Below are 12,386 nucleotides of genomic sequence, written 5' to 3'. Positions count from 1 at the left end.
GTGGACATTCTGCCATGTGACCCATTTGTTTTTAATCAATTTAAATAACCAAAAATGATTTAAAACTTCATGTCTGTCTTAAACAGAAATATTTTCCTCTCTTTTCTCCACACACTGCCCTCTAGTTGTTGTACACAGCATTATGTAAACCTGTTAACAGAAGGCTACAGCTAACTCAATATAGCCTCTGATAAAGAGCAGCATGCCTTCACTTTTTTCCACACGCAAAATCTTTATTAATGTTTCCAGTAATTCATTATTGATAACATTTGTGCTGCAATCCCAGAGTCACAACAACAACAAACAGTCAACTTTGTCAGGGTTTGGTTTCAAATACATTATTTACACATTATGTAATGTGATACTGATGCGTTTCCCGCCACCTTACAGTTTAGAAGTCATTCACAGGATGAACACAGAGTTGTAGCATTGAAAATCCAGTTTGACTGCATGTGCTTAAATTTATTTCCTCTACAAGGCACTCAACAACGCTTCCTCTACACAGCTGAAATAAATAGTCTCATCCAACAGTCTTCTGTTGTTGAAGGGAAACTATTTGGTCAATAATTCATGATTAATGCGATTAATATTAAATTAAATCTGTGTTAATTGATTCAAATAATCCCTTTTTGTTGGTGTGCGACACACATTTCTGGAATCAGTGCCTGATGTATTACTTAATTCATTCTGCTGTTTCTCAGCTGGTTCCATGTGCTGGACAACAGGATAACTTACATTCTATCAAAAATAAAAAGTCATTTCTTTCTTTGGAAACTTCTGGTTGGCTCTGAGGCATGCATTGGATGTAATTATGGATTCGACAGAGTCTATGATTAAATTGTAGGCATAAGTGTGAGAAGAGACTGTGACTTGTCGTGCAATATTTTATAACAGGCTCAGTTTTCTATCAGTTTCCAAATGTGTGAAGCCCCAAAGCGTTTCAATGTGCTGAATGAACAGATTTGAAGATAAATACTGACATGAGTGAAGAGTGTAAAATGTCAATGTCAAAAAATACATTTGGAATGATTTCAGAATTAAATTATTATGACTTCATTTGGGTTCATTATAGTGATAGAGCTGCTCATCAGCTAGAGCAAAGACACAGAAGACAAAGTAATTCTGAATTTGCCAACTCACTGATGGTACTGCCTGTGGAAAACACACTGCATACAAAGTAGCTGAAATCACCTATACAGCTCAAGTTTACACAGGCCACCTGCTGGACAAAATGTAGGAAAGAGGTTGAATTTTGTATCCTTACAAGTCATAGTATTAAATATTTTGCCTCCCAGACAGTTATTTCTAGGGGAATCTGGTGGTGACAGAGGCAGGCATGGGTCTGGAGAACCTGGGGTCTGGTCCCCAGGCTGGCAACAGAGGTGAACCACCGTGAACCCTGCCAACTGCTCCCTGGACGCCCACTGCTCCTAGTATAAATAGTCATGGGTTAAAAGCAGAGGACAAATTTCAGTGTTTCGTGAGATATGTACTGACGAATAAATAAAAAGATTTCTTCTTCTTCTTGATCAGTCTTGGTAACATGTTTATTTATTTATTCATTTATTAACTTTAGAAAAATTCAAGTCTTTCAAACTTAAATAAATAAATACTAAGAAGAGAAACGCTCACTGTCACCTGAATGCATGCTAATAAAATGGGGACAGGCAAAAAGCCTCTGGATGGTTTATTTGATGCTGTTGCTGTAGCAACATGACTGTCAGCTGATGAGATGGCAGGCCAAATGTGACTCCACCAGATGAGCTAATTCAGTCGTGCCCAAGTCCAGTTCTTGAAAGCTACTATCCTGCAACTTTTAGATGCATCCCTTCTCCAACACACTTGAAACAAATGTCTGATTTATTTGGTTCAGAGTTGTTGGAGAAGGGATGCATCTAAAAGTTTCAGGAGAGTAGGTCTTGAGGCCCGGACTTGGGCACCCCAGAGTTAATTCAAGGTGAAAGGTCAGGAGCATCAAACTTGTAACTGCTGTGAACTGATAAAATATATGAATGAAATTATAAACATGAAACCAAATAGATACCTGACATCAACGTTTTGAAATAAAAATGTCAATGATTTTGCAAAAGTTTACAATTAATTGGATCATTTAAGCATTTTAAACAATTTGACCATATGATAATTCAACTTCTTTTTTTAAAGATTTGTTGAAGTGTTAATAAGGTATTTTATAAGCCACTAGAACTGAGAAGAATGCAGAAGTAACCTTTATTTATAACCAGGTGAATCAACTGAAAAAATGTTCTCAAGAGGCAGCAGAAAAGAATGTTGCATGAGTTGCTAAACAAAAATGGACCTTACTGCTTACCCTCTGCAAGACATAATGATTAGTGGACAGTGTGTTCAGACAGAGACTTCTTCAGCTTCACTGCAACAGACACCCACAACAAAAGCTCGATGCAGTGACCACTTATAACATCAAATGACGGATGATTTAATTGTTTATTTCATACAATATTGTAGTTCATCCTAATGGATACATGCTCTTTTTTATATATTTTTTTTTTATCTTTCAGCTCAGTTGAATTAATTCTTTTATTGATTCAATTCAATGTTATTCAACTTTTTCAAATGAAAATTTCAGTTCAATTTAATTCCCCATTTTATATTTTTTTATGGATTCAATACAATTTTATCAATGCAGTTCCCTGTTATTCAAATTTCATAAATTTTAGTTAATTTAATTAAATTTTTATAATTTTTTTTATGGATTCAGCTCAATTAGATGGATTCAGTTCAGATTAATTAAAAATATTTTCAATTTCATTATTTTTTTCACTCAAGTTTTCACTTTTATTTCATTCAGTTTCACTGTGGTTTATTTTATGTCTGGCTGTGAGGATGTCAGGATGAATCAAACTACAGATTATCTTCTATACTAATCAACTGATTATGTGGTTTTAAATATTTGGAAATTAGTGTGAAATGGAGTCAAAATTCGTCAAATGGTTTTCAAATTAGTTGTGAATTTTATCACAATTTAAAAAAAAAAAACAAAACAAAACAATAAAAAAACTGTGCTTCATATTTCACCACTCACATAAAACGCTTTGAGGGTCCACACAAAGGGCTCTGACCTTGTGTCACACCTGGTGGTCTCACCAGTAAACAAACAGAGTAGTAAACATGAATTAAGTACTTACCATACTGATAAAAATCCTTGCTATGATCAAGTCATAAAGGCAGACAGTGAGCAGCTACAGAAGTTTTCCCTTCTGGTAGACAGTAAATGTCCCACTGCACATTTTCTCAGTGCAAACTCATTCTTCAGCAGTCAGACACACGACAGCGCCTCAAACATTGGCTCTGTTGGAGCTCAAGTTCACTATTTTCCCCTTATGTTTCAAGCCAGTCAGATTTGTAGAGCAACTGTACAATCAGTCAGTGACGATGCTGTTTCTTTCCGCATCATCTCCACACAAGGCTGCTGTGTATTTAGAGTATAATGTAGAGGTGGCGTGGCTCCGTCTTGGCAGCAAAATTTCAGATTTAAGTTCAATTCATGTTGACACATGAGAAATACATTAAACTCATATTGTTGATCTGTGGCTACAACATAACAGGCCACTGGAGCATCACTATAAACACCAGGAAAGGCCAAATGTGGCATAAAGCTTAAGTGTTGATAACAGCTACAAAGACACACACACATGCGGACAGAGAAGTGAAGGGTTGGGGTGATTCGTGTTTCTATTCTGATGGGAATTTGGACAGAGCCATACAGGTGCCTGAATGTTATATAGTTAAGGTGTGTATCTGAAACATTAAGAAGTCCCAAAAGCTGGCCTGAGAGCAGCCACAGCGAGAGAGAACTTAGGTCCACTTCCGTTATACCACCTGTCAGCCAACGTTCTGCAGCCAGGTAAATCAGCAGAGGCACTGCCGGCTGCCCTTGGCGACCTCCTCGGAGGAATGGACAGTGTTGGGAACAAATCCACTCTTGACGCCTTCCCAACCATCCTGGATTTTGATGTCCCCACTCCTCACAAGCTCAAAGATGTCCTTTGTCAGGTCCACAAATGCCTAAAGTGGGGAAAAAAACATCAATTAATAGTTTCAGATTCAATTTTCCTCTTGATCAAGATGTATGTGTGTTTGGAATAAAGGCAGTGACACAAGAAAATAGTCACAGTTGATCATGTGTGTGAGGAAACAGTAAGATAATGCCCTTAAACCTTCTCCACGTTGATAGCGTCTCGTGCCGAAGTCTCCACGTAGCGCATCCCATAGGCCCCTGCAAGTTTCTCTGCCTCGTGCTGGGTCACCTGACGCTGGGCCTCCAGGTCACACTTGTGGCCGACAAGCAGGAAGACGATGCTGTGCGGCTGGACGTGGCTCCGCGCTTCTTCCAGCCAGTTGTGGACGTTCTGGAAGGAACGACGGTTTGTGATGTCAAAGAGCAAGAGGCCGCCCACCGAGTTACGGTAGTACGCTCTGGTGATCGACCTGGATGGACAGATGGATGTGGAGTTGCTGCTGTAAATAACTGGTGAACAACATCTGTGGCCATAACAAACAAAAAATGTAATGTTTCTTCTTTTTTCTTTTTGTTAACTGACAGATAGTAGTTTGAGAATTTAAAGTGGCACAATAATAGATGTTCTTATGTCTAGAGTTTTTCTCACTAATTTATATTTCAACCTACATAATTGTCATGGCCAAAAGAATTTACAATAATGATTTTAGAATAGTATTAATCAAAACTTCTTCTTTCCTTCAGGGGAAGCTTTGGTCCTTTAATGTTCACGGATGGACTGTGTGTTTATACATTTGTGGCAAATTAAATAACACGTCATGACTTAAACATGATCCTTAAGTCCCCTCTGGTGGGATGGAAGATGTGTACAGATAAAAGATGAATAGAGACTGAAAGCTCTGTTTATAGTTCATTATACTGTTATATAGACAACTTTTTCTCTACCTGAACCTTTCCTGTCCTGCAGTGTCCCAGATCTGGAGTTTGATTCTTTTTCCTGGCTCAATCTCCACCAGGCGGGAGAAGAAGTCCACCCCCACGGTTGGGTCTGACACCTGGGCGAAGCGGCCCTCTGTGAACCTCCGGATCAGACATGACTTGCCCACTGTGGAATCTCCGATGACAATAAGGCGAAACTGGTAAAGCCATATCGTCTCCATGTCTGATTAAATTTAATCTGTCACAGAGAAAATCAAGATCCTGAGCAAATGATCACAAAGAAAGTAATGAAGCAAATCATCAATAATTACCTTTATTTCTTTAAGTAAATATAAATTCTTCACTAACAACATGAATCTGATGTGATACATGTAGGAAAGAAATATGAGGCACTTCCACACGTTAGAGCAGAAAACCACGTCTCAATCACGTTGTCATGTTAAGAATAAGTACTGTAAGAAATTCAAATTCAGACACTAAAACAAACAAAAATAGCAAATATGCTTTAATAGACCCATAATTTAATATGATTTAATTTGCAGACTGTGATTTCTGGATTATGACAAAAGAATAACTGGCTCAGATCATCAAGACTGTGCCAATGCCATTCACAGTTGGGTGATCTAATTTGAGGAGGAGGGAGGAGCAGGCCACTCCCCTCCAGCTCAATAAACAGTAGTGTAATCAGCCCCCATGTGGATTGTAGAGTGGTTGAAAAAAAAGCAAATACGCACAATGAGGCATTGATGCAAGCCAAATATAAATTTAAGAAAGAGATAGATGCTGAATATTGATGTTAATCAGTTTTCTAGGCCTCCAGTGACACCTACAGTATAATAAATCATAGGTTATTTGTTTTATCCTAAAGCCAAGCTATCTCAGCCTAAAGAGAATTCATTAATAGTGAACATTCAGGGCAAGAACTGAATAAAAACCTCTAAATGGTGACCTACCTTAAGTTCAGAGCTCAAAAGCTGTAAAAAACAGGCCCCATATTGATCATTGTGTGTTCTGAGAATGACCCTCTAGACTAGCAGTGGCGGTGTTGGTGCAGCTTACATAAATAACGCCCTAACAAGCAGCACGTTCACCGGGCCTATACTGTCCACCACAGGCCCGGTTTAAAATGGCAAAAATGTCCCTGATGAGTGAGCAAATGATCCGAGCTCCTGCAGTGTTGATATTTCCGTGATGATCCGCTGAAATGGCAGAAGGGTTCAACAGCATCACACACACACACAAACACACCTCTTCCTCGCCCTCATCAGCACCAGTACCGTAACTGCACGCGTAGCAGCGCAGCCACAAGCCTGCGGGCTGCTGCTTTCAAACACTTCAGGAAAAGAAAACTTGCTAAATCAACCCACGTGATAGTTACATCAGATTCTGCTTCCTCAAGTTGATTTTTCTTTCTCTAATAATTCTCAGTTTTATATCCATTTTTTATTATTAATTTATTCATATTTATTAAGATGACAGTCAGCACTATATGTTCTGATGTGTGTGTGGATATAAATAAAACTAAACGTGCAATGAGCCAAATTTGATCATTGTTTCGCCAGCATTCTCGGCAAATTAACTCTGCGCATTCATCACTTCAGGTGGTACTATGCTTTTTACATCCTCTTTATCAAATTAAATAAGTGTTATTATTCGTGTGGGCATTTGGTGAGATTATGTTGTATGAATGCTGCATTATGATCATAAACTTGGTTGTGTTGGTGTATAACACTGAATAGAACGCATAGAGGCTTTACATGCTGCATTCACTTGCACGTGGGTATCTGAAATTAAGACAATTCTCCTATGTATGTGCTTTTTACTCTAACACGCAACTAAATGCAGTATTTTCTCTTGACAGCTACACATACACGTGATCAGCTTCTAAAACATGCCCAGTACTTGAAGTAGGTCAAATAACCTCAGTCTACAATAATTATTTACACAAGGTAAAATGCCCCTGACAGACTAATCAGAAAATATATCATATAAGGACTGTGTGTTTCCCTTTTCTAAAGTTATGCCCCCTACATATTTTCAATACATTTACTAGTAAATTAAAAAATTTAACTTTTGAGAAACACCTGAACACCTGAGTCGGTGAGCAACTAATTTCAGCAGAGTTAACTGAAGCTAATATTTACGAGGAGTTTTGAACGCAGCAACAGCTATCACTCACGGGGTCTCACAGCAGCGAATTGATAATGGAGTCCAACTTCCCCGAAGGACCTGTTTCAGTGATTACGAGTGATTGTGGCCTTTTTGTTTTCTGGATACAGGAGTGTTATAATTTATATATTAATTTCGTTATTAATTAGACGGAAGAAAATGACCCTCTGGCTGTAACAGCACCTATTTTATGTCTTAACTTTAGCTAGTTTACAATTTTGCAGGTATACCTGTGCAGCAGCATCCCTTTTAAAAAATTTTCTATAATTTTTTGCGTATATAGTTTTGTACTCCTGCACAGCTGCAACCATGCAGCAGGAGTTTCTGTTCAAAGTTTTGGTAATCGGGGACTTAGGAGTCGGTAAGACGTCTATTATCAAGCGGTACGTCCATCAAATCTTCTCCCAGCACTACAGGGCCACCATCGGGGTGGACTTTGCCCTGAAGGTGTTGCAGTGGGACAATGACACAGTGGTCCGGCTGCAGATGTGGGATATAGCAGGTCTGTCAAACTTTTATTAATCAGATATGAGCTTCTGGTGCACATCAGGTGACTGGGTGAGTGCAGTGGGTCACATGGAGACAAAAACCTTTTGTTTCACATAAAAAGACTGCAACAACTAGGCTGCCCATGGGGGTAAGATCTGTAAAATGATTTCAGAGAAGGACTTTGAATCACCCTAGACTGCAGTTCTATAAAAAAAAACCTAGTCACTGAAAGAAACAGCAAGGTTTCTCCCTCTGAGTGTGTTGTTGTCCACTGCATGCCTGAGTCTTTCCCTCCATTTGATGCCTGGATGTGGAATGTAGATCTTGTGCCTGGCTGTGACTCAACTGATCCCATGCAGAGTAATATCAGTCACATGATGGCAGCTACTACTGAATAAAGTCCCATACACACTCATTTGTCACTAATAAACAATGATGTGGGTTTATTTAATTTCATGGACTTGAATAGGGTCATTGTATTATATGTATGTTTGTCTGATGGCTATCCTTGTGTCCCAGGGCAGGAGCGGTATGGCAACATGACTCGCGTGTACTACAGGGAGGCAGTTGGCGCGTTGGTGGTATTTGATGTGACAAGGGCCTCCACGTTCGATGCTGTGCTTAAGTGGAAAGATGACCTGGACTCTAAGGTGGCACACACTGAGGGTTTTTCTTTCAAATGTGTCAGCATTAAAAACATACCTGCACATGGCAGGTCACAGCCACACACCATAAAAAACATAATTTACTCGTGTCTGTACAGAAATCTACTCAAATTTCCTTGCATTAGTTCTGTGTTTGCTTGACACACACGAATTTTGAGACCGCTACCCCTTAGTCACAGAGAAAAACAGTAGTTATCAAAACAACTGCAAACAATGCACATATATTTTGTGTCTCATTACAATCATTTTGTATCTCTTTGTGGTTGTTTTGTGTCTTTTGTAAATTGTGTCTATCTATAGTAATTTTGCATATCACTGGGCTACAAAAGCTACAAGTCCAAGTCATTTCAAACAAGAGGCTCATGACATTTAGTCTGTGCCCTCGCTGATCTCTCCAAAGCTCCACTTTGCTCTACTGTGGAGTAAAAGGCCCAGGGTTAATGAGGCTAGCTAAAAAGATATGTAGGTGACTGGTATACTTTCCAAGTTTGCAAGCTTGGGAGAATATGCAAGAGGCTGAGCACCTTCAAAATGTTGTGCATGTGCAGAACATGTACTCCAAGTGCCCTTGAAAGTAGTCTGAGAACTACAGCACAACAGTTGTGTGCAGCTATCCTTTGGAGTTAATAAGGAAATATAGTGCTGAGATTAAAGGTCCAGTCTGTGGGATGCACTGACATCTAGTGGCATAAATTTGAAACTGCACCCCCCTCTTCTGACCTCGCTTTTCTGAATGTGTAAGGAAAAGCTACAAATGTTGTAATAAATGTCAAATTCCAACTCTAAAGCTGATACTTGGTTTGTTCCTTCTGGGCTACTGTAGTTATGTGGTGGAATAGTGGAACATTAAGGTTTAAACATTAAACAAACTTTATCAGTTTGTTTAATGAAGTGACAGTTTCAATAATGAGTTATTATATAAATTATACACCAGACTCTAAATTCTTATCTTCATTTTAATGAGTCTATTTAACATGAAATTAAAGACAGGTCATTTACATTAATTGTTATATTGTTTAGATATGTTCTAAAATATAATTATGTTAGTATAGTTTCTGCAGTCATCATGTAACCTACGGTTTGTCCTAAGGTGACTCTGAACCATGGGAGACCAGTTCCTACAGTGCTCTTAGCCAACAAAGCAGACCAGATGGCTTCCCAGCTGCCCAAACTTGACTCCTTCTGCAAGGAGAATGGCTTTGTGGGCTGGTTTGAGACTTCTGCAAAGGTAAGAGCGAAGATAAAAAAAGATGTGACAGCTTTCCAAGTGTGTCGATGTTACATCAGGGGTACTGGAAACGTTATCTATATATCATGTAATGGTGATTACCATGCAAAAATGCAGTCATATTTTGTAAAAGAAACAGGCTCAATGCAAATATTTAAAGGTTTAAACATGATTTACAGATTGTGGTCAGCTGCTGTATAGACATGAATGTTTATTGCAACAAAATCCAGTTATAAAAACAAATGTTTAGATCCAAACACTACAACTTAGAGGATGTTGGAGGAATGCCTGCAGTGTGGTGTGAATTAGGCTTTCTGTTTTTCTCCTGCAGATTCAGAGCCAACTAATGAGTTACACAGAGTGAAAGACAGGCGGGGGTTTAGTTAGAGAGCAAGAAGACTCAGCAGACAGGTCAGACAGACGAGGACAAAAACTGAGGGTTTTAACAAACAGTGTGACCTGTGAAAAACTAATGAGGTAAATCAAGGCAGGAGGTTTTGATCATTTCCATTCTGACAGAAATGAGGGCTTTGTTTGACATTTAAAACCTGTGATTTCTGATGTACAACTAATGGAAAAGTAAGTTGTAAACCTTAAGAAATGAATCACTACCTTAAGCACCAAGCCTTCTAAACTGTAGCTTATGTTGGATATTGTTTTTGAAACTGCTGAGCCAGTTTTCTGGATTAATAACTCTTCTTTCCTTCTGCAGCCATTAGGTTTTTCAACATGATAAATAAACATTTTATTAGCTTTATTAGAAAAGGGAAATTAAACAAGTGACATACAGAATTTGATGCATTGTATATTGGATTATTTTGGATTGTCGTAAAGAGAGAAGGCTGCTCTGTATTTGTATTTAGTTGTTAATTTATCTGTCGACAAGATAATGCAAAAGCTACCAAGCTAAATTGAATGACTCTTGGAGAAGATTTGTAGCTAGAGTAAAAGGAAATCCCAATAAATCTGGGTGAAGTTTCACATTATATCATTTAAAAACTTTTACATAAGCTTTGGTCTCAGCAGGAGACTGTGGAGCATCTCCTAATTAATCAGGTTACCCGGCAACAGTGATATGACTGCAAATATATAAAAAAAAAAAGCATCCCACAGTCTTTGAGAAGTAGAAGTAAAGGAAGGGTTGATCAGTGTGTGAGAGACTATGTGAGCAATCTGTTCAATAATTTTAAGACTTCTCCATGTAAAACCCCACGTTTCTTCTTAAACCTGTTACAACCTAAAGATTAATCTTCTGGGTAAAAATGTGTTTTCATAAAACCAAGGCAATTCCGTTCTGTAGTTGTGTTGATATAAAAGTAAGACTGATGTTTCCATATATTGAGTAACATCAGTTTTGTGGCTGTTAAGTTCATTTCCTCATAGGTATATTCTCTTTCTTCCCTCTCAGGAAAACGCAAACATCGAGGAGGCGGCACGCTGCTTGGTGCACCACATCCTGCTCAACGAAGAGAGCCCAACGACCGAACGAGAGCCCGGCTCCCTCATCCTGTCTGGATTCACAAGCACCACAAAGAATCCCTTTAGCTGCTCCTCATGTGTGAAATGGTGACTCCTAAAAAGAAAAACTGTTAGACCACAGGCACCAGACAAGGTTTCATCCTGAAGGTTTTAAATTTTTTTCCTGGGTTGGAGGTGAGAAAAAAATATAATATTAAGAAATTTAAGTTTGTGTTGTTTTTCTCCTATTTTTGTTTTGTTAGAAAACCACACTGATGTGTTACACGTACCAGCTGTTTTTATATCATCCTTTTTTTTATAGAGGAATTCTGCTCTGTAAATCCAAAATTCTGTTAATTAAAAACAAGAAACAAGAATAACAATGGTACATATAGTACAGTATTTAACATGTACAACATGCTTCTTTGCTTGCATTAAATACTTTGTTGGCTTTGTGAGATTAAATTGTAACGAGACAACATTCCTCTCTTTAAACTTCAGCAACTGGTCTCCTCACTTCATAGATATCTACAGACATCTTCTCTGTGGACATCTTGGAAGTGAGGACCCCCTCTTGCTAAAAGAAGAGGGGATGCTACACAATGGTAAACAGCAACTTGTTCCAACTTTTTAAAGATGTGTTCCTGACATCAAATTTAATGAGCTAATATTTTCCATGAAATGCTAAAAGGTCAGTTTCAACATCTGATATGTTAATTGGGTTCTATTGGGAATAAAATATAGGTTTATGAGATTTACAAATCATTGCATTCTATCTTTATCTACATTTTGTACACAACTTGTTTTAAAAATTGGGGTTGTAATAACACTCCTGCTGTACCTCCTCCTCTGGCCTATTACAGTACATTATAAAAGGAATCTCTTTTTTTACATCTAAAAAGTACATCCTGTTTATTAATAACTGGCCCATTTACATGTAAAATATGTTCTTTCACTTTATCCTGAACTGGTGGACCTTGTTGCATATCTTTTATAAGTCTGTTGTGCAAAGTGCATCAGTTTTGCAGACATTTGTAGGGTAGCAGCATCAGAGACTTAAAGAGACTGAACAAACTGATCATGGAGGCTGGTTCTGTGCTGGGGATAACTCTGCAGCTGCTGGAGCTGATTGTCCAGAGAAGAATGTGGCACAGGCTGCAGAAAATTATGCACAATTCTTCACATCCTCTACAACACAGCAAGGAAACAACAGTGTGTTCGGTGAGAAATTTCTTCATGTACAATACAAGACAGAAAGATATAGGAGATCATTCCTATCAGCAGCCATCACCCTTTGGAACAAGACATTATATTTTAAATAATTATTATTGTATATGTATAAAAAAAAACACTACAACATCAATATTTCCCTTTAGGATAAATAATGTATTTTTTTATTCTTTCATTTCATTAAATTCATGCAAAGTCCATAAGGATATTT

The 12,386-nt window shown here is 38.2% G+C and overlaps 2 protein-coding genes across 3 annotated transcripts; one reads left to right on the top strand and one right to left on the bottom strand.

The window, feature by feature from the left end:
* Positions 1 to 2,194: 2,194 nt before the first annotated feature.
* LOC121654119 (ras-related protein Rab-39B-like) lies at positions 2,195 to 9,420 on the bottom strand. Of its 2 annotated transcripts, none has more exons than XM_042008047.1 (4): positions 9,337 to 9,420; positions 4,943 to 5,174; positions 4,197 to 4,467; positions 2,195 to 4,044 (listed from the first exon to the last, which is right to left on the bottom strand). In XM_042008047.1, exons 2-4 carry the CDS (start codon positions 5,155 to 5,157, stop codon positions 3,889 to 3,891), a joined length of 642 nt encoding a protein of 213 aa, XP_041863981.1. In that variant the 5' UTR covers positions 5,158 to 5,174; positions 9,337 to 9,420; the 3' UTR covers positions 2,195 to 3,888. The 2 variants fall into 2 exon arrangements, with proteins under 2 accessions (XP_041863981.1, XP_041863980.1); XM_042008046.1 differs by lacking the exon at positions 9,337 to 9,420 and adding an exon at positions 5,890 to 6,185.
* Positions 7,129 to 11,137, top strand: rab38c (RAB38c, member of RAS oncogene family). The gene is made up of 4 exons (XM_042008049.1): positions 7,129 to 7,607; positions 8,114 to 8,244; positions 9,350 to 9,487; positions 10,896 to 11,137. The coding sequence occupies exons 1-4, from the start codon at positions 7,415 to 7,417 to the stop codon at positions 11,055 to 11,057; spliced, it is 624 nt and encodes a 207-aa protein (XP_041863983.1). The 5' UTR covers positions 7,129 to 7,414; the 3' UTR covers positions 11,058 to 11,137.
* Positions 11,138 to 12,386: the final 1,249 nt, after the last annotated feature.

The sequence above is a fragment of the Melanotaenia boesemani genome, chromosome 15, assembly GCF_017639745.1.
Source record: "Melanotaenia boesemani isolate fMelBoe1 chromosome 15, fMelBoe1.pri, whole genome shotgun sequence".
NCBI classification, from domain to species: domain Eukaryota; kingdom Metazoa; phylum Chordata; class Actinopteri; order Atheriniformes; family Melanotaeniidae; genus Melanotaenia; species Melanotaenia boesemani.
The sequence above is the reverse complement of the archived record's forward strand: the minus strand, read 5'-3'. Positions and strand labels throughout refer to the sequence as shown.

Bases quoted from the DNA above. Each gene is read 5' to 3' on its own strand.
- LOC121654119 (XM_042008047.1), bottom strand. From the start codon at position 5,157: ATGGAGACGATATGGCTTTACCAGTTTCGCCTTATTGTCATCGGAGAT. The intron at 4,468-4,942 runs GTAGAGAAAAAG...CTGTCCATCCAG, and splicing joins GCAGGACAGGAAAGGTTCAG to GTCGATCACCAGAGCGTACT. The intron at 4,045-4,196 runs GTTTAAGGGCAT...TCCCCACTTTAG, and splicing joins ACGCTATCAACGTGGAGAAG to GCATTTGTGGACCTGACAAA.
- rab38c (XM_042008049.1), top strand. From the start codon at position 7,415: ATGCAGCAGGAGTTTCTGTTCAAAGTTTTGGTAATCGGGGACTTAGGA. The intron at 8,245-9,349 runs GTGGCACACACT...GTTTGTCCTAAG, and splicing joins AAGATGACCTGGACTCTAAG to GTGACTCTGAACCATGGGAG. The intron at 9,488-10,895 runs GTAAGAGCGAAG...CTTCCCTCTCAG, and splicing joins GGTTTGAGACTTCTGCAAAG to GAAAACGCAAACATCGAGGA.